The following is a 21,744-nucleotide window of genomic DNA, read 5'->3' as shown; positions in this document are numbered from 1 at the left end:
CAGAGAGTTGTACCCTGAACACTTTGTGTCTGCAACCCCTCGTTCTCCTCCCTCCGAGTTTGCTCTGGGCATGCAGTCTACTGCGCCTGCCTTCACCAAGCTTGTTCTCGCCAGATCATCAAGGAGAGCTTTGAGGGTTATGGGGGATTGGTTGCAGTCCAAGAAGCAACTGGGAAGGACCTCTTTTGTGTTTCCTCCTCCCAAGCTGGCTTCTAAGTCGAGCGTCTGGTATGCCACGGGAGAGGAACCTGGCTTGGGGGTTCCTGCCTCTGCCCAGGCCGACTTCTCAAGTCTGGTTGACTCTCCCCGCAGGTCGGCTATGAGACGTTCGAAGATCTGCTGGTCCTTTTCAGATCTTGATCACATGTTAAAGGGAGTCTTTCGTGCCTTCGAGATATTCAACTTCCTCGATTGGTGTCTGGGAGCCTTAAGCAGGAAGACTGCCCCTTCTGACAAGGACTCAGCCATGCTGATCATGTCCAGCATGGACAAGGCAATACGGGATGGGTCTGGCGAGCTTGCGGCTTCTTATGTATCAGGGGTCCTCAAGAAAAGAGAACATCTGTGCTCCTTCTTATCTGCTGGTATCACCCCTTGCCAGAGGTCATAGTTGCTGTTTGCTCCTCTTTCCAAGTGTCTGTTTCCGGAGGAGTTAATTAAGGGGATGGCTGCCTCTCTTCTCCAGAAGGATACGCATGACCTCATGGCTTCTTCTGCACGTAAGGCTAAGACCTTACCTTCCGTGCCTAAACCTTACCGCCCCTTAGCAGTTGATACACCTGCTTCCAGGTTCATCCCGCCCTTTCGTGGCAGAACCTCCAGCAGAGGAGGTACCCGTGCAGACAGTCACCGTGGCAAGTCCAAGAAGGGTTCCAAGTCCACAAGAGGCAAGTTTTGACTGCCTTCCTCTCCAGACAGCTGTAGGAGCCAGACTCAAGACCTTCTGGCAAGCTTGGGAGAGCAGAGGTGCAGACGCTCAGTCTGTGAAGTGGCTGAGGGAGGGATACAGAATTCCATTCTGCCGCAATCCCCCTCTAGCTACATCTCCCATCAACCTCTCTCCCAACTACAAGGAGAAGGACAAGAGGCTAGCGTTGCAACAAGAGGTGTCGCTCTTGCTACAAAAGGAGGCAGTGGTCATAGTCCGGGACCATCAATCCCCGGGCTTTTACAACCGTCTCTTCCTGGTAGCCAAGAAGACAGGAGGTTGGAGACCGGTGCTGGACGTCAGTGCGCTCAATGCTTATGTCACCAAGCAGACGTTCACGATGAAGACGACGAAGTCGGTCCTAGCAGCGGTCAGGCAGGAGGACTGGATGGTCTCGTTAGACCTGAAAGACGCATACTTTCACGTCCCCATCCATCCAGACTCCCAACCTTTCCTGAGATTCGTCTTTGGAAAGGTTGTGTACCAGTTCCAAGCCCTGTGCTTTGGCCTAAGCACGGCACCTCTTGTGTTTACGCGACTGATGAGGAATATTGCGAAATTCCTTCACTTGGCAGACATCAGAGCCTCCCTCTATTTAGACGACTGGCTTTTAAGAGCTCCCACAAGTCGTCGTTGTCTGGAGAATCTCAGATGGACTATGGATCTGACCAAGGAACTGGGCCTCCTGGTCAATTTAGAGAAGTCCCAGCTCGTCCCATCCCAGACCATTGTTTACCTGGGTATGGAGATTCAGAGTCGAGCTTTTCGGGCTTTTCCGTCGGCCCCAAGGATCAACCAAGCCCTAGAGTGCATCCTGAGCATGCTGAGAAGGAACCGATGCTCAGTAAGGCAGTGGATGAGTCTAACAGGGACACTTTCATCGCTGGCCCTGTTCATCGAGTTAGGGAGACTCCACCTCCGCCCCCTTCAGTATCATCTGGCTGCTCACTGGATCAAGGACATGACGCTAGAGACGGTCTCAATTCCTGTTTCCGAAGAGATGAGGTCTACTCTAACGTGGTGGAAGAACAGCATTCTTCTCAAGGAAGGTCTTTCGTTGGCTGTTCAGACCCCCGACCACCGTCTCTTCTCGGACGCATCAGACTCGGGCTGGGGTGCGACATTGGACGGACAGGAATGCTCGGGAACATGGAATCAGGAGCAAAGGACACTTCACATCAATTGCAAGGAGTTGTTGGCGGTTCATCTGGCCTTAATGAACTTCAAGTCCCTCCAGCTAAACAAGGTGGTGGAGGTGAACTCCGACAACACCACAGCCTTGGCTTACATCTCCAAGCAGGGGGGGACTCATTCGAGGAAGTTGTTCGAGATCGCAAGGGACCTCCTCATTTGGTCAAAAGATTGAAGGCTCACGCTGGTAACGAGGTTCATTCAGGGCGATATGAATGTCATGGCAGATCGCCTCAGCCGGAAGGGTCAGGTCATCCCCACAGAGTGGACCCTTCACAAGAATGTTTGCAGCAGACTTTGGTCCCTGTGGGGTCAGCCAACCATAGATCTGTTCGCTACCTCGATGACCAAGAGGCTCCCATTGTATTGTTCTCCGATTCCAGACCCGGCAGCAGTTCACGTGGATGCCTTTCTGCTGGATTGGTCCCATCTCGACCTGTATGCATTCTCGCCGTTCAAGATTGTCAACAGGGTACTTCAGAAATTCGCCTCTCACAAAGGGACACGGCTGACGTTGGTTGCTCCCCTCTGGCCCGCGAGAGAATGGTTCACAGAGGTACTGCAATGGCTGGTCGACGTTCCCAGGACTCTCCCTCTAAGAGTGGACCTTCTGCGTCAACCTCACGTAAAGAAGGTACACCCAAGCCTCCACGCTCTTCGTCTGACTGCCTTCAGACTATCGAAAGACTCTCAAGAGCTAGAGGCTTTTCGAAGGAGGCAGCCAGAGCGATTGCCAGAGCAAGGAGGACATCCACTCTCAGAGTCTATCAATCTAAATGGGAAGTCTTCCGAAGCTGGTGCAAGGCCAATGCAGTTTCCTCAACCAGTACCACTGTAACCCAGATTGCTGACTTCCTGTTACATCTAAGGAACGTTAGATCCCTATCAGCTCCTACGATCAAGGGTTACAGAAGTATGTTGGCAGCGGTTTTCCGCCACAGAGGCTTGGATCTTTCCTCCAACAAAGATCTACAGGACATCCTTAGGTCTTTTGAGACCTCTAAGGAACGTCGGTTGTCCACTCCAGGCTGGAATCTAGACGTGGTCCTAAGGTTCCTTATGTCATCTAGATTTGAACCGCTCCAATCAGCCTCTTTCAAGGACCTCACATTAAAAACTCTTTTCCTCGTATGCCTAGCAACAGCTAAAAGAGTAAGTGAGATCCACGCCTTCAGCAGGAACATAGGTTTCACATCGGAAACGGCTACATGTTCCTTGCAGCTCGGTTTTTTGGCTAAAAACGAGCTTCCTTCACGTCCTTGGCCTAAATCGTTCGAGATCCCTAGCCTATCCAACTTGGTGGGTAACGAGTTGGAGAGAGTACTTTGCCCAGTCAGAGCTCTTAAGTACTATCTGAAAAGGTCAAAACCCTTACGAGGACAATCAGAAGCCTTATGGTGTGCTGTTAAGAAGCCTTCGCTACCAATGTCTAAGAACGCAGTTTCTTACTACATCAGGCTTCTGATTAGAGAAGCTCATTCTCATATGAAGGAAGAAGACCTTGCTTTGCTGAAGGTAAGGACACATGAAGTGAGAGCTGTGGCTACTTCAGTGGCCTTCAAACAGAACCGTTCTCTGCAGAATGTTATGGATGCAACCTATTGGAGAAGCAAGTCAGTGTTCGCATCATTCTATCTCAAAGATGTCCAGTCTCTTTACGAGAACTGCTACACCCTGGGACCATTCGTAGCAGCGAGTGCAGTAGTAGGTGAGGGCTCAGCCACTACATTCCCATAATCCCATAACCTTTTTAACCTTTCTCTTGATTACTTTTATTGTTGTTTTTGGGTTGTACGGTCGGCTAAGAAGCCTTCCGCATCCTGGTTGATTTGGCGGGTGGTCAATTCTTTCTTGAGAAGCGCCTAGGTTAAAGGTTGTGATGAGGTCCTTTAGTATGGGTTGCAGCCCTTTATACTTCAGCACCTAAGAGTCGTTCAGCATCCTAAGAGGACCGCTACGCTCAGTAAGGAAGACGTACTTATTAAAGGCAGAGTAATGGTTCAAGTCGACTTCCTTACCAGGTACTTATTTATTTTATATTGTTATTTTGAATAACTAATAAAAATGAAATACGGGATACTTAGCTTCTTTGTTAACATGTATACTGGTCTCCACCCAGCACCCTGGGTGTGAATCAGCTACATGATCATCGGGTAAGATTAATATTGAAAAATGTTATTTTCATTAGTAAAATAAATTTTTGAATATACTTACCCGATGATCATGATTTAAAGGACCCGCCCTTCCTCCCCATAGAGAACCAGTGGACCGAGGAGAAAATTGAGGTCTTTTTGACAAGAAGTACTTGAGTACCTGACCACAGATGGCGCTGGTGAGTACACCCCCACCTGTATAGCGATCGCTGGCATATCCCGACCGTAGATTTCTGTCGGGCAACGGAGTTGACAGCTACATGATCATCGGGTAAGTATATTCAAAAATTTATTTTACTAATGAAAATAACATTTTCTGGGCGAGGAACCTGTGTCGCCCAATGCACCCTCCCTCCTTTTTCCTCACCCTAGGCTGGCCCAAGCTTGGGGTGCTAGTAGGAATGATGGGAGAAGGATAGGTGGGGGTGGTGGTGGTGGGGGGGGGGGGCAGTAGCTGTAGTGAACGACACCGTAGTAACGGGGGATTTTGAGGAGGGAGAAGTCTAGTTGGAAAGGGACCTCTGGTAGTGGTATCACTCGCCCCAGTTTTAATACTGACACCCTTTAGGGGTGAGCGAGCTGGGTATATTCCTGGCATTCCATGCACCGTTTTTCTCTGGTATATTTAGCAGTATTTATACTGGCGGTCACAGGTTCCTCGCCCAGAAATAGATTTTTCCTTCGTCAAAGTCCCTTTTTTATATACATATGTATGCGGGTTTAAGCTCATCAAAGCGTCAATATTATTATTATTATCATTATTATTGCTATTACTTGCTAAGCTACAACCCTAGGTGGAAAAGCAGAATGCTATAAGCCCAGGGGTCTCAAGTTGAAAGGAGGAACTCTCTCCCCACTTGATTGTAGTTCTCGTTGTGTGGATTATATCTTCTGTACACTTTGAGAAAGAGGTTAACTACTGTACTGTGCTTTTAGGGTTGAATAAAATCTCTCTCCAAGAGGTTTGCATTTATGAAATGTGAACGCCCTTACAAACTCCATATTTTGTGTGACCTTAGTTTGCCCCAGCTTGTAAGGTCTTTTGGTAGTTATGAAATATATTGTAGACATCATCATGACTAGATTGAGTGGGTCATATATTGTAGGAGGTTTGTAATGATTAGATATGTTCTAAATTTTGTATTTCAATTTGATAGGAGTGTGAGTAAGTCCCGCTGTGTAAGAGGTTTATGGAATTAAGTAATTCCTCGCCATATCCCAGTTCACGTATCTCTTCTCCAGTACATTGAGGATTTATAAATGTATATAAATCTATATCATAGACTCTTTAGTGTATACAGTATCATCAGTATCATGGGTTTCTGTGGGCAGATGATATTAATATTTTTCATATTCTAATTATTTTTATATTAAAGATAGTTTTTCAATATTAAACTTAGCCGGTGATTATATCGGCTGCAGCTCTGCTGCCCGACAGAAAAACTCTACGGTCAAAATACGCCAGCGATCGCTATGCAGGAGGGGGTGTACATCAACAGCGCCATCTGTCGAGCAGGTACTTAGTACTCCATGTAAACAAAGAACCAATTTTCTCTCTGTCGTGCCACCGGCAAGACCTACTAAATTCGCTGTTGCTTACTGGATTGGTTTTCACAGATTTTGGTGAAGTACACATTTCTAGTTATTAGCTTTCGCTTTGCAGAGGTTATCTTCAATACATCCTTGCATTCTTTTATTGATTTTTGGATTATTTGTTGACGACTTTGGATAGATTTTGAATTCCCCTTTGACTAATTCAAGATGGCTGACCCTTCTCAAGTCCCTAAATACAGAAAGTGTAGTGCTAGGGACTGTTCAAGGCGTCTTCCGAAGGCCTCTATTGATCCGCACACCGTTTGTTCCAATTGTCGGGATAAAACCTGTCAATTGGAAGATCGATGTGAGGAATGCGTTGGGCTTTCGGAATTCGATTTTCTCGAATTCCTGAAATATTCACGTAGGCTAGAGAGAGATAGAGTCAGGAGAAGTTCATCTCGCTCCGTTGATATTTCCTCTCCTCATGCCCCACAACCTATTCCTTCCCCTGTAGTGGTTGCTCCTGATCCCCCTTCTAGCACTCAACAACCTTCGATGGCAGATATGATGCGTGCCATCCAGGCTCTGGGTGAGAGAGTCGAGTCATTGGCGAGTGACCGTAACCAACTCATGGCAGACGTCAAGGAGTTGAAGTGTAAGAGTGCAGTGGGTAGTGACAAAGTGAGTGGTAGTGTTGTGGAAAGTGTTAGTGTTGCGCTTGAGGGTGCGTCTGTTCGTGCCTGTCGTCCTCCCAGTCCGGGACCTCTTGCAAGCTCCCAAGCCCAGGGGAGAAGCAATGTCGTACGACCAAAGGGTTCGACAGGCTTTAATCAGCGGACAGACGTTCCCTCCGTGGTTTCGGACGTATCTTACCAAGATCGCCCCACCCACAAGAAGACGAGAGAGCCCATTTATTCCTCGTCTGCGGAAGATGTTTCTCGAAAGAAACAATGGACCAAGGTCTCACGGCCTCTTAAACGCAAGTCGGTCCCTTCCGCGCAAGTCCAACGGCCCAGTTGTAGCCACTGGGTCAGTTCGGACTTGTTGCAGTCTTCCGATGACTGCACACCTCCTAAGAGAGGCAAAGCGGTAACGCATCAGGCATTAACACCGTCTGTTGCCGCACCTGCTACTGTAGATCCTAAGTGGTCTTTGCTGCAGACCATGCAGACGCAGTTAACGTCATTAATGCAGGACTTTCGTGCGGAGAAGGTTGACGCTGCACCACCCGTTAGCCTACAACCACCCACGGTTGTGCGTCCAGTGGACGCTGAGGCTACCTTCTCCCGCACTCCAGCTGTGAGAGTCCCGCCACCCATGCGCAGTGTACCCTGCCAGCCGCATGTTGACGTTCAGCGACGCACGGAACCCTCCGTTGACGTTCGCGAGTTACAACAACAACCTAAGTTGTTTTGTTTTGACGCGGTGCGTCAACCTCCGCAACCCAGTGTGGTTACCACTACTCGCCCACAGCAGACTAGACAGTCAGGAGTAGACGCTTTGCGCCCCCGCGCTGCTATGGCTGTTGCCAGCTCACAGACTGGCCAACAGTTCCATGACGTTGCGTCCAGTGCAGTCACGCATGCACCCGTGCTGCCGGACTCAGCTGAACAGCCAATTCCTACTCCTTTGCCGCTTCCTCCTCAGTATTCAGACGATGGACTCTCTGATGATGACGACGCTGCACACTTTGACGACCCGCATACGGACATCGACGAACCCAAGACCACGCCTCCCTCCTTGGACTTTAGGAAAGTTCTTGCACTGTTCAAGGAGATGTATCCTGATCAGTTTGTTTCTGCAGCCCCACGCTCTCCTCCATCTGAGTTCGCTTTAGGCACGCAGTCATCCGCACCTGCCTTTACGAAGCTCGTCCTCGCCCGCTCGTCTAAGAGAGCTATAAGAGTGTTGGGAGAATGAATGCAGTCCAAAAAGCACCTTGGGAAGACAGCATTCTTGTTTCCCCCTGCGAAACTCGCTTCCAGATCGAGCGTCTGGTATGCCACGGGAGAAGTTCTCGGCTTGGGAGTTCCTGCCTCTGCCCAGGGCGACTTCTCAAGTCTAGTACACTCTCCCCGCAGGCTAGCCATGAGACGCTCCAAGAATTGTTGGACTCCTTCAGACTTAGACCATCTGATGAAAGGAGTGTTCAGAGCCTTCGAGGTTTTTAACTTTTTGGATTGGTGTTTGGGAGAGTTGAGCAGGAAGACCTCACCTTCTGACAAGGAAACTTCCATGATCATTATGTCCTGCATGGACAAGGCCATACGGGACGGTTCCAGTGAGCTTGTGGCTTCGTTCGTTTCCGGGGTCCTCAAGAAACGGGAAAACCTTTGCTCCTTCTTGTCAGCTGGAGTTACGCAATGTCAGAGATCGGAACTTATGTTTGCTCCTCTCTCAAAGTGCCTCCTTGATTCAAAAAGACACGCATGATCTGGTTGCGTCATCTGCCCGCAAAGCCACCCCTTTGCCTACCGTGTCTAGACCCAGGATGGACACTCCAGCGTCCAGATTTATTCCGCCCTTTCGTGGCAGAGCCTCCAGCAGAGGAGGTGCTCGTGCCGAAGGGAGACGTGGGATTAAGAAAAAAGGTACCAAGTCCTTTAAAGGCAGAGTCTGACTGCCACCTTCTTCAGACAGCAGTGGGAGCCAGACTCAAGAACTACTGGCAGTCCTGGGAGAACTGGGGCGCAGATGCACAATCTGTGAAGTTGCTCAGAGAAGGGTACAAGATCCCGTTTGTACGCAAACCCCCTCTAGCAACGTCTCCCATCGACCTCTCTCCCAGGTACAGAGAGGAGGACAAGAGACTAGCTTTGAAGCAAGAGGTGTCTCTCTTACTAGAAAAGGGAGCGGTAGTCAAAGTCCGGGACCATCAATCCCCGGGCTTCTACAACCGTCTCTTCTTAGTGGTAAAGAAGACAGGAGGGTGGAGACCGGTGCTAGACGTCAGTGCTCTGAATGTCTTTGTCACAAAGCAGACGTTCGCCATGGAGACGACAAAGTCTGTTCTAGCAGCGGTCAGGAAGGAAGACTGGATGGTCTCTTTAGACCTAAAGGACGCTTACTTTCACGTCCCCATCCACCCAGATTCCCAACCTTTTCTAAGGTTCGTTTACGGGAAGGTTGTCTACCAATTTCAAGCCCTGTGCTTTGGCCTAAGCACGGCGCCTCTTGTGTTTACGAAACTGATGAGGAATATTGCCAAATTCCTGCATTTAGCAGACATCAGAGCCTCCCTCTATTTGGACGACTGGCTTCTAAGAGCTTCTTCCAGTCGTCGCTGTCTGGAGAATCTAAAGTGGACTCTAGATCTGACCAAGGAATTGGGTCTCCTGGTCAATATGGAAAAGTCCCAACTGGTCCCATCCCAAACTATAGTGTACTTAGGGATGGAGATTCACAGTCAAGCTTTTCGGGCTTTTCCGTCGGCCCCCAGAATAAGTCAAGCCCAAGGATGCATCCAGAACATGCTAAAGAAGGACCGATGTTCAGTCAGACAGTGGATGAGTCTGATAGGGACTCTCTCATCCCTGGACCAGTTCATTGCGTTAGGGAGACTGCACCTCCGTCCCCTTCAATTTCACCTAGCTGTTCACTGGAGAAAGGACAAGACGCTAGAAGCGTTCTCGATCCCCATTTCCGAGAAGATGAAGTCATCACTGACTTGGTGGAAGGACAACATCTACCTCAGAGAGGGTCTGCCCCTGGCTGTTCAGACCCCCAACCACGTTCTCTTCTCGGACGCATCGGACACGGGCTGGGGTGCGACATTAGACGGTCGGGAATGCTCGGGAACTTGGAACTCGGATCAAAGAACGTTACATATCAACTGCAAGGAGCTACTGGCAGTTCATCTGGCCTTGAAAAGCTTCAAGTCCCTCCTTCTAGGCAAGGTGGTGGAGGTGAACTCAGACAACACCACGGCCTTGGCGTACATCTCCAAGCAAGGAGGGACCCATTCTATGACGTTGTACGAGATCGCAAGGGACCTCCTCACCTGGTCAAGAGATCTAAACCTGTCTCTAGTAACGAGGTTCATTCAAGGCAACATGAATGTCATGGCGGACCGCCTCAGTCGGAAGGGTCAAATCATCCCAACAGAATGGACCCTACACAAGAATGTGTGCAAGAGACTATGGGCCACATGGGGCCAACCTACCATAGATCTCTTTGCAACCTCGATGACCAAGAGGCTCCCAAATTATTGCTCGCCAATCCCGGACCCAGCAGCAGTTCATATAGATGCTTTTCTACTGGATTGGTCCCATCTAGACCTTTATGCATTCCCCCCGTTCAAGATTGTCAACAAGGTACTGCAGAAGTTCGCCTCTCACGAAGGGACAAGGTTGACGTTAGTTGCTCCCCTCTGGCCCGCGAGAGAATGGTTCACCGAGGTACTTCAATGGCTGGTGGACGTTCCCAGAACTCTTCCTCTAAGAGTGGACCTTCTACGTCAGCCACACGTAAAGAAGGTACACCCAAGCCTCCTTGCTCTTCGTCTGACTGCCTTCAGACTATCGAAAGACTCTCGAGAGCTAGAGGCTTTTCGAAGGAGGCAGCCAGGGCGATTGCTAGAGCAAGGAGGACATCCACTCTTAGAGTCTACCAGTCGAAGTGGGAAGTCTTCCGAAGCTGGTGCAAGTCGGTATCAGTATCCTCAACCAGTACCTCTGTAACCCAAATAGCTGACTTCCTATTATACCTGAGGAAGGAAAGATCTCTTTCAGCTCCCACGATCAAAGGTTACAGAAGCATGTTGGCAGCAGTCTTCCGTCACAGAGGCTTAGATCTTTCTAACAACAAAGATCTACAGGACCTCCTTAAGTCTTTTGAGACCTCGAAGGAGCGTCGTTTGGCCACACCAGGTTGGAATTTAGACGTGGTACTAAGATTCCTTATGTCAGAAAGGTTCGAGCCACTACAATCAGCCTCCTTTAAAGATCTCACTTTAAAGACTCTTTTCCTCGTCTGCTTAGCAACAGCTAAAAGAGTCAGTGAGATACACGCCTTCAGCAGGAACATCGGATTTTCATCTGAAACGGCTACATGTTCTTTACAGCTTGGTTTTCTAGCCAAAAACGAACTACCTTCTCGTCCTTGGCCGAAATCGTTCGATATTCCAAGCCTTTCTAATTTGGTTGGAAATGAACTAGAAAGAGTCTTATGCCCTGTTAGAGCTCTTAAGTTCTATTTAAGACGAACTAAACCTTTACGAGGACAGTCAGAAGCTTTATGGTGTGCTATTAAGAAACCTTCTTTACCTATGTCAAAGAATGCAGTTTCCTATTATATCAGACTGTTGATACGAGAAGCTCATTCCCATCTGAATGAGGAAGACCATGCTTTGCTGAAGGTAAGGACACATGAAGTTAGAGCTGTCGCAACTTCAGTGGCCTTTAAACAAAATAGATCTCTGCAGAGTATAATGGACGCAACCTATTGGAGAAGCAAGTCAGTGTTCGCGTCTTTTTATCTTAAAGATATCCAGTCTCTTTACGAGAACTGCTACACCCTGGGACTATTCGTAGCAGCGAGTGCAGTAGTGGGTGAGGGCTCAACCACTACATTCCCCTAATTCCATAACCTTTTTTAATCTTTCTCTTGAAATGTTTTTTATTGTTGTTTTTTGGGTTGTCCGGAAGGCTAAGAAGCCTTTCGCATCCTGGTTGATTTGGCGGGTGGTCAAATTCTTTTCTTGAGAAGCGCCTAGATTAGAGGTTTTGATGAGGTCCTTTATTATGGGTTGCAACCCTTGATACTTCAGCTCCTAGGAGTCGCTCAGCATCCTAAGAGGATCGCGAGGCTCAGTAAGGAAGACGTACTTAAAAAGGCAGAGTAATTGTTCAATTCGACTTCCTTACCAGGTACTTATTTATTTTATGTTTGTTATTTTGAATAACTGCTAAAATGAAATACAAAATACTTAGCTCATAATAATGTAAACATGTATTGCTGGTCTCTACCCACCCCCCTGGGTGTGAATCAGCTGATATAATCACCGGCTAAGTTTAATATTGAAAAATGTTATTTTTATTAATAAAATAAATTTTTGAATATACTTACCCGGTGATTATATATTAAAGGACCCTCCCTTCCTCCCCAATAGAGATCCAGTGGACCGAGGAGAAAATTGGTTCTTTGTTTACATGGAGTACTAAGTACCTGCTCGACAGATGGCGCTGTTGATGTACACCCCCTCCTGCATAGCGATCGTTGGCATATTTTGACCGTAGAGTTTTTCTGTCGGGCAGATAGTTTTTAGACATAAAAGCTTAAATTTATGAAGATAAAAACATGAATAATTGTAAAAATAATGGAAAAATTATATATTAGATTTCTGTATCGACTTCATGGTTTTCCAGCTACCACTTAAAATGTAACCAAGGAATTACTTAACACCAAAGACTTTGTATATTCAAACATTCAAGTGTAAATGTCTCTTTTCTTGCTAAGAGTTTCTTCTATTTACAGATTCCGGTGTACTTGGCAAAAACACTCGCACAACAATTGTACGTTTTACAGTTCCCCGTTCGACCACATTCTCACAATTATGACGAGTCCACTATTCTTAAGGTTGGTACAGTAGATCTTATTCCACTTTAATCATTTACGGAAGAAGAGGGAGTTGTGATTACTATAACATGAAACATTGACTGATTCCCTTTTATTTCTCACGGGGAAAGTAGTCTTTGCTTACGAGCATTTTGGGGTGCAGGCTTAATCTCAGAATGGATTAAACTCATATACCGATGTTCCATTGTATTTTCAAATAACTTTGAGTCTCGATCAATTCTAACATGACAGACAAAGATACGGCCGAAGAGCGGACAAATAGAGATGGAGATGGGTCTGCGCACAAGGGGACCTACGTACGACAAAAGCAGGGGGGAGCAGATTGCCCTGAATGTGGACGGAGCGTTCCGGGACAAGCGAGATTCCGAAGATAATTTTTATAAAAGGTTTGTTGGTTGATGGAAAGTAGATGTTTTTATTACTTCCGTTTGTTGAGTAATGGAAATTAATGTTTTTATATTACCTATTTGTTCCGTAACTGAAATACAAACCACGCTATTTACATGGGGTAATTACTTCGGCGTAGCTGAATGACGAGCCATAAAGTTTTAACGAGGGTTTCCTACCCCGCCGCTAGTTAGAGGGGGGTAGGGAGGGGTAGCTAGCTACCCCCCCCCCCTCACACACACCGGTGAAAGGCTCACTTTACTTTTGGCTCGGAGAGACATCAGACGTGTCTGCGCTCTCCTCCATTTTTGACTGCAATATTTTGTTTGCTTTCTCTTTTCAGTGTGTGTGAAGTTGGCCTCTATTTCTCATCATGCGTACGTGCCCTGGACTTTCTGGCCGCCCTTGTGGTACCTTTTTATCGGCCTTGGATACTGATCCTCACTCCTTATGCCCTCAGTGTAGGGGCCAACGGTGTGATAGGTGTAACGTATGTATTGAGTGTAGGGAGTGTTCTACCTCCCAGTGGGAGAGGTTTGCCCGGTGATGCAAGAAGAAGGCTAAAAGGGATATTTCTCCTTCAGAGGTTTCTCGGAAGAGAGAAAATCCCAAGACCTCTTCTTCCGTCGCCCTTTCCTCCTCCGAAGCTCCCACTCGAGCGGCCTCTCCCGAGAGGCCGGCGAGTGGTAGCGTATAGCGCATTGCTGTTAACCGATCCCGGGGTGAGGGAGAGGTAGTTGCCTCCCATAGTGAGGCAGCTGCCCCTCCTCCCCCGGAGGAGGAATTTGTGTCTAGAAATGATCTTTTGCAGCTTTGGGCTTCCTTGGGGGCTACAGGGTTCGCCCTCCTAGGAAGCTCTGTTTGACATGATCAAACTGGGTGCGGCCGTCAAACAATCCCCAACTTCAGTGGAGATAGATCCTCTGTCTGTGGTTGACGTTGTGGTGACGGAAACATCCCATGGGTCTAGCCAAACGCCCGTTCCTGTGGCTGAGGTAGCTGAAGGCTTAGACTCCCCCTCCGAACATCCTTCGAGGGAGGAGCTAAGTCCCACGGTCTCTCCTGCCGATGATTCTCCCTCTCGGGGGAGTTCACTAACAGAGACTCCTCTTCGGAGGCCCACCGATGGTCAGCTTGCTGATCCCACGGCCCCTCGTGGGCGTTTAAGGCGGAAGACTTGACCTCCCCTTCACCGTAGAGGCCTTTCTTCCCCTTACAAGGGGGTTAAGAGGCGCCTCTTCTGCTCGTCGTCGCCACAGTCCTCTGCGGAGGAAATGACTCGCCGTTCTCCAGTTCTGCCAGCTATCAACCTAGACCTCTCCGGGGATCGTTTGCGATCCCCTTCGGAGGATGGTCGTCCTTCGGGACATGGTGACCTGTCACCCAGACCATCTACTTCCAGAGTTCCTGATGCGCATGACGAGCCACCTGATACTGCCACTGCGCAGTCTCCGGGCCCTTCGGGGCTGAAAGAGTTTGAGCTCAAAACTGCGCCTCTTGCTCTCAAGCGCCAGGCACCGCCTGAGCGCTCACCTGCTGCCGACGCTGCTGTTCCTGACTTAGCGCTTCGGCGCTCACCCTCAGGCGTTCGCGCCTCCGTTCCTGTTACGCGCCAGGGTCCCCCTGCGCACCCACGAGTTCCTGATATAACGCGCCAGCGCTCACCTGCGAATATGCGCCCAGTTCCTGATACGGCGCTACAGCGCTCACCTGCGCATACGCGCTCACCGGTGCCCCAGCGGCCACCTGCGCTAACGCGCCCAACAGCAATTCCTGATACGGCACTCCTGCGCTCACCTGTGCATACCCGTCCACCGGTGCCCCAGCGGCCACCTGCGCACACACGCCCTCAACCGCGCGCGGTCCAAGTTGGCACACAGGCGCCCACAGGTTCCTTCGGACTCATCGAGCCCGGAGGAACTTGAGTTGGCGCACAGGCGCCCACAGGTTCCTACGGATTCATCGCACCCGTCTGGGGAGACGCGCGGTTCCAGCTCCAGCGCCCACGCGCTCGCCTACGCGCTACAACATCTTAGCGCGTCGCCCAGGAGGCCACCAAGTTAGCGCACGGGCACTCACGGTCGCCTCTGGGCTCTCCCTCTAGACCGCAAGGGCTTGCATATGCAACCGCACGCTACGCTCCGGTGACGCGCCCAGTTCCTTTTTTCAAGGCGACTAAGGCTGCCATTCAGCCTACACCAGAGCGCCCTTATCCAACGGCGCGCCCTGCATGACCGCCGCAACAAAGCACTCCGGTGCGCCCGCATCCTGATGCGCGCCCACGATCACCAGCGCAGCCGACGCGCCCGCAGGCGAGCATGCCGGTCTTATCCGACCAGCGCCAACCTCCGCGCCAATGCGCCATCCAGGTCGCTCGCGACCCTGCTCCAGCGCTAACGCACCCTCGACCGGTTCTTCCGGACACGCGCTCAGGCGCCCCCATTATCTCACGCCCTTCGGGGCTGCACCAGGTCGCTGCGCGACCGCGCGTTCGTTCGCCTCCTGCGCTGGCTCCTGATCGCCACGCGATCTCGCGACCACGCTCCCGCTTTTGCGGCCACGCGCCCACGCTATCTCCAGCGCGCCATCGTGCCATCGCTCCTGAGTCCCCGCCTGCCTACCATCGCGCCCTCGCGCGCGAGATTCCAGTTTCGCGCCAGCTGTTCACGCGCGACCCTGACCAGGGCCCGGTGTACGAGCCCCAACGCGAGCGCCGCCAGGCGGATTCTTCATCGTCGCGTTCCCCTCCCCGCAAGCGCAGACCAGCACGCTCGCCAGAGGAAGGGCGCTTCCCGGACAGGTCTAGGGACTCTTCTCTTCCAGCCCTGCAGGCGAACCCTCGTTTGTCGACTCCTCCTAAGCATCCCTCGATCCCCTTCCCTCCAGAAGGGGTGTCTGACAGCGCGACTGTCAGTCGGCAGCCCTTGTGCGGGCTATTAAGCCCTCCCTCTCTGATTTGGGCCACGATCCAGCGGCAGCCTCCTCCCCCGTGAAGAGAAAGAGAGGAGTCTCTCCCGTGGATCCTCCTCCGAGGCCTATTCTGTTTCCGCGCAGAGCCTTGCGCAAGGCTCCTTCTCCACCCCAGACCTTCTCTCCCTCCCCTGTGGAGGAGTATTACCCCTCCTCAGGAGAGTCGGATGAGCCGGACCACTCCCCCAATGAGAGGTCTTCTCGCCCAGAGGTGGAGAAGAGCCTGCCCCCTTCGCTACTCGAGTCCTGCATCCCTCCCAGGAGGGAACCTAAGGACTCTAAGACGATTCCCAAATCGTCGGCGAGGATCAGGCAGGAACCGTCTAGAGCCTTCGAGGATATCCACGTGTCCCCCCAGGAAGAGCCACTGGGGACGGGAGACTTCGTTGCCAGTCCTCCGGGAGGAGAGCACCAGGAGTCAGAACATACGTTCTGGCAAGTCCTGACCCTCATGAGGAGCCTTAACGGGATCCCAGATCCTGAAGTCCCACCTCGTGAAGGGAAGGACACGGTCCTGGACCGGGTCTACGGCGCCCAGAAACCCCCTAGGGCCAATGCAGCTTTGCCCTGGTCTCACGGGATGAAGAGTGCCAGGGACAAGGTCGAGGGTCAGCTCTCTGAGCTTGCCTCCTCCAGCAGATCAAGTGCCGGTAACAAGCTCCTCCCTCCTCCTCGAGTCCACCAGAAGAGATATTTCGAGATCCTCGTGGAGTCTCGTCTGGGTCTTCCCTTACACCACTCCGTGGAAGGGCTCACAGGGGGAGTCCCTCTTGAGAGACTCTCCAACTGGCACGTGTCCTTCTCAGCCTCTGAGATCCTAAGCCAGGAGAAGGTCACCAAGTGTGTCATGCAGGCAACTTCGTGGCTCGACATCTGGCTAGGGTCTCTGGGCATCCTGGTGCAGTCCGAGGATCTCTCCAAGGAAAGCACCAGGAAAGCGCTGGAAACCTTTCTTCTCTCGGGAACACGGACCATTGAGTTTCTGGCCCACCAAGTCTCGAGCTTGTGGGCCAAGCGTCGGGACGCTGTGGCCGAGAGGTTCCACCATAAGGTCCCCAGTGCAGAGCTAGCAGGCTCAGACACACTTCCGTACTCGGTAAGAGCCTGTTTGAGCCCAAGGACATGGAGCTCACTGCTGAGAGGTGGAGGAAATCCAACCAGGATTCCCTCATCCATAAGGCCCTGACATCGAGACCCTACAAACTTCCGGCAGTCCAGCAGCCCCGTCCGGCAAAGGACACAAAGAAGACGACAACGGCGAAGCCCAAGGTGTCTAAGCCCTTTCCTGCCAAGGGCAGAAGGGGCAAGAAGTCCTCCAGGGGAGGCAAAAACCCTAGAGGTACCAGCCGAGGCCGGAAGCGCTAGGGTTGGCAATTCCCCTGTATGTCCACCAGTGGGGGGATGCCTACAGAGTTGCGCGACAAGGTTGCAGCAACTCAGGGTGGATGCCTGGACGATCTCTGTGATCTCCCTAGGTTATCGCATCCCGTTCACAGCCTCTCTACCTCTTTTGACAGCGAATCCAGTGTCGTTGAGCTCCTTTGCCATGGGATCGGCAAAGGGGCAGGCCCTCCGGGCCGAAGTCCAGACCATGTTGGAGAAGGACGCTCTCCAGGAGGTAGTAGACGGGTCCCCAGGCTTCTACAGTTGACTCTTTCTTGTGAGAAAGGCGTCTGGAGGCTGGAGACCAGTCATCGACCTCTAGACCCTGAACGGGTTTGTCAAGCAGACTCCGTTCAGCATGGAGACGTCAGACACGGTCAGACTTGCGGTGAGACCACTAGACTTCATGTGCACGCTGGACCTGAAGGACGCGTACTTCCAGATCCCAATCCATCCGTCTTCAAGGAAGTACCTGAGATTTTGCCTAGACAACAATATCTACCAGTTCAAGGTGCTGTGTTTCGGTCTCTCCACAGCTCCTCAGGTGTTCACCAGAGTATTCACCATCATCTCTTCATGGGCCCATAGGATCGGCATCCGTCTCCTTCGTTATCTGGACGACTGGCTGATCCTAGCAGACTCGGAGGCAACCCTTCTTCGCCACCAAGACAGACTCCTCGAAGTTTGCCAGGATCTAGGGATCGTAATAAATCTCGAGAAGTCCTCCCTGCAGCCCTCTCAGAAACTGGTATATCTAGGCATGGTCATAGACACCAATCTCCACAAAGCCTTCCCATCAAACGAAAAGATAGCAAGGCTGAGGAAGGTTGCGAAACCTTTCCTCAATCGAGAAGAACTCCCAGCCCAGTTGTGGCTTCGTCTCCTCGGCCACCTCTCCTCCCTGACCCGCCTCGTTCCCAACAGTCGCCTCAGGATGAGATCTCAAGTCTCGGTGGAGCCAAGAAAACGACTCCCCGGACGCCTTGATCCCTATGGGACCTGCGGAACGGGCGGACCTCAGTTGGTGGGTGGCAGACGAGAATCTGCGAGAGGGAGTGGATCTTCTCGTCCCTTACCCGGATTTGATGCTGTTTTCGGACGCATCAAACAAAGGGTGGGGGCCCTCGTTCTGAGCCACCGGATCTCAGGCCTGTGGTCAGAATCAGAAAAGTACCTTCATATAAACCTGCTAGAAATGAAGGCCGTGTTCCTGGCACTTCAGAAGTTCCACCAAGTCCTGGCAGGCCACTCTGTAGTGGTGATGAGCGACAACACCACAGTGGTGGCTTATATCAACAAGCAGGGAGGTACCTTTTCGGAACAGCTGTCCCATCTTGCAGTAGAGATTCTGAGATGGTCCGAAGTCCACTCGACTTCACTAGCGGCTCGATTCATTCCGGGCAAAAGGAATGTGCTCGCCGACAGTCTGAGCAGAGCGACGCAGATAGTGAGTACCGAGTGGTCTTTGGATCCTCAGATAGCCAACAAAGTCCTGACTTTGTGGGGTTCCCCGACTGTGGATCTGTTCGCTACGGCGCTGAACACCAAGCTTCCGCTGTACTGCTCCCCAGTCCCGGACCCCAAGGCTCTCTGGCAGGATGCCTTCCAACAACGGTGGGACAACGTCGATGTGTACGCCTTTCCCCCGTGCTGTCTGATGAGGAGGCTACTCAACAAGACCAGAACATCGGTCAATCTCTCAATGACCTTGATAGGTCCGCTATGGCATCATGCAGAGTGGTTCCCGGACCTTCTGCAACTCCTCATGGAGATCCCGAGGGAGCTCCCTCCATGTCGCGAGCTACTCAAACAACCACACTCCAACATCTACCACAAAGCTGTAGCTTCGCTTTGACTTCACGCCTGGAGACTATCCAGCATCTCCTCACAGAGAGAAGATTTTTGCAACAAGTTGCGAACAGGATGTCTGGCCACCTGCGCAAGTCATCCGCAGGAGTCTACCAGGCGAAGTGGCGAGTTTTCTGTGGTTGGTGCCGTGGAAGGGGTATCTCTCCCCTCGATGCTACTTTACCAGCAATAGCGGAGTTCCTCGTTTATCTGCGGGAGGAAATGCGCCTTTCAGTCTCGGCAGTGAAAGGCTATCGCTCAGCCTTAAGTCTTGCCTTCAGGCTTAAAGGAATGGACATTTCGTCCTTGCTGGAACTCTCTCTCCTCATACGGAGTTACGAGCTGACCTGCCCTCAGTCGGAAGTGAGACCTCCTCCTTGGAACGTGGTTCGAGTTCTCAGGTCTCTTAAGAGTCCTCCCTATGATCCATTACGCCAGACTTCTGATCGCCACCTTACCTGGAAGACGGTGTTCCTGCTAGCTTTGGCCTCGGCCAAGAGTCAGTGAGCTTCATGGTCTCTCGTACGACGTCGCCCATTCAAGGGGATGGGGGGAGGTAACGTTCAGCTTCGTCCCTGAGTTTGTTCCCAAGACTCAGAACCCTAGAGTGCCGGACCCTCGGTTCGACTCCTTCAGGGTTTCGAGTCTCCGTTCTGTAACAGATGACCCAGACCATCTCCTACTGTGCCCAGTGAGGAGTCTGAGGTTGTATCTTAAAAGAACAGCTGCAGTTCGCCCCCAGGTGCGAGCTTTGTTCGTGAGCACCGGGGAGACGAAGAGGAGGGTCACCAGGAATACCATCTCGGCCTGGATCCGCAAGGTAATACATCTGGCCTTGAATCCTGACCCTCCTCCGTCACGTCGCCCTAGAGCGCATGACGTCAGGGGCGTGGGTACGTCCCTGGCCTTCAAGAAGAACTTTTCAGTGGCGCAGGTCCTGCAAGCTGGGGTGTGGAAGCGTCAGATCACCTTTACGGCCCACTACCTGCAAGACGTGACACACAGGAGGCTCGATACGTTTTCTATCGGCCCCATGGTGGCTGCACAACAGCTGGTCTAACCTCAGGCTCCTTATTGGACAAGTAGCAGAAGGCTAAGGGCATTGTTAGCCAGTTTTAGTCTGTGTGAATGAAAAGATCTGTCTGGCCCTTTTCTTTTCTTCCTCCTCTTCTCCCTGGGAGAAAACAGCATCCTGGGTCCTTTGCACAGCTGACCTCGAACCTCTGCAGGTAAACCATGCTTCATTAGTGTTCCTAGTATTAAGTTGTAATACTGTCATGTCCCCATACCCTGACAAGGTGGTATTGGGAGAGTCCTAGCCCAGATTTCCATCTGAAGAACTCCAGGTCAACTTCCTAGGACGAGTCACTGCTCACTTTCACACACAGCTTACGTAGGCCGCTGCAGTCTCACAACTGCCAGCGAGGAGCAGGGACCCCCTTACCCCATGAGTTCGTGCAAACTCGGGTTCGGGGTCCCCGGGCAAGCCAAAGCCAGTATGGCAGGGTACTTACCACCCTTCCTAAGGGTTGAGTCACCCCATGTAAATATCGTGGTTTGTATTTCAGTTACGGAACAAATGACAAATTCGTAGATAATTTGTATTTTTCCTAACTATAAAAACCTTAGCTATTTACACATATGTGCCCACCAGCCCTGTCCCCCAATATAAGTCCTACCTCTAAGTAAAGTGAGCCTTTCACCGGTATGTGTGAGGGGGTGGGGGGTAGCTAGCTACCCCTCCCTACCCTCCGCTAACTAGCGGCAGGGTAGGAAACCCTCGTTAAAACTTTATGGCTCGTCATTCAGCTACGGCAAAGTAATTACCCCATGTAAATAGTTAAGGTTTGTATAGTTAGGAAAAATACAGAATATCTACGAATTTGTCATGTTTATTTAATTATCTGTTTGTTTGTTTGTTAGTAGGATTACATCAAGGCTTGTTGCTGGATCTTCACCAAATTTTAATAGTGGATAGGTATTATGATCCGGGAGAACCCATTGTGTACAGTATTGCGATTCTGGTTATTATATTATACTGTAGACTTATTCACGGTCAATATATGGAAAAGGGAAAGCTAGGTCTCTTGACTTCAGTACAGTACGGTAGATTTATTCACGGTCAACATATATTGACAACCTTCATTAGCGGTCTAAAATCTCTGGATTGCACTTTCTACTTGTTCTTGATATATCATGATTTACTTGAGAACAACGGAGTTTAAAGGCTGCTCATGAATCGTAGAAGCAAGGGATAATGACAATGCCATATAGACTGGCCATATACATGCATGATCAGTGACCAAGCTTTGCTGTGTACCTCTAAAGGTTTAAAGGCCACTCATGAATGGCAGGGGCAAGGGACAGTGACAAAAGCAAAGGATTGATATCTTTGGAACTTAAAAATTTTTAAATCCTTGATTTTATTTATCATTGGGCTGCAGTTTCAGTTTCCTTGCTTTGGAAAGTTGCCATCCAAATGCTTCTTGTTATTTTTCATGTAACTTGGCAGTAATATACTGTACTCTCCCAGGAAATTTTCCGTATTTTACTGAAATTCAAGAAATAATGTAAAAATGAAAAGGTACCATAATGAGGAATTTATTATTTGTAAATTATATTATTCATTAAAAAGCTTTCTTTCTAAAATTTATATACTTTTAAGAAATTTTTAGACTTTTGATCTGTGTTATTCTCACATTACTTTCTGGTTTCATGAAGAAGGTAATCTTCAGTAAAGAAAGGCGAGCTTGTCAAAAGCCTCGAGTTAAT

General features: G+C 50.4%; 1 protein-coding gene across 2 annotated transcripts in view; it reads left to right on the top strand.

Moving 5' to 3' along the window:
- LOC137626444 (DNA-directed RNA polymerase III subunit RPC5-like) overlaps positions 1–21,744 on the top strand; it is a 167,189-nt gene that overhangs the window by 58,043 nt on the left and 87,402 nt on the right. Inside the window, exons 2-3 of one of the 2 annotated variants that reach the window (XM_068357438.1) lie at positions 12,283–12,384; positions 12,616–12,770. In XM_068357438.1, the coding sequence (XP_068213539.1) occupies positions 12,283–12,384; positions 12,616–12,770 (257 nt within the window). Of the gene's footprint in view, positions 1–12,282; positions 12,385–12,591; positions 12,771–21,744 lie in introns of those variants that run through there. The other variant, XM_068357439.1, reaches the window with a different exon arrangement.

Source organism: Palaemon carinicauda, chromosome 34 (genome assembly GCF_036898095.1).
Source record: "Palaemon carinicauda isolate YSFRI2023 chromosome 34, ASM3689809v2, whole genome shotgun sequence".
Taxonomy (NCBI): Eukaryota; Metazoa; Arthropoda; class Malacostraca; order Decapoda; family Palaemonidae; genus Palaemon; species Palaemon carinicauda.
This window is presented reverse-complemented; position numbering and strand designations above follow the sequence as displayed.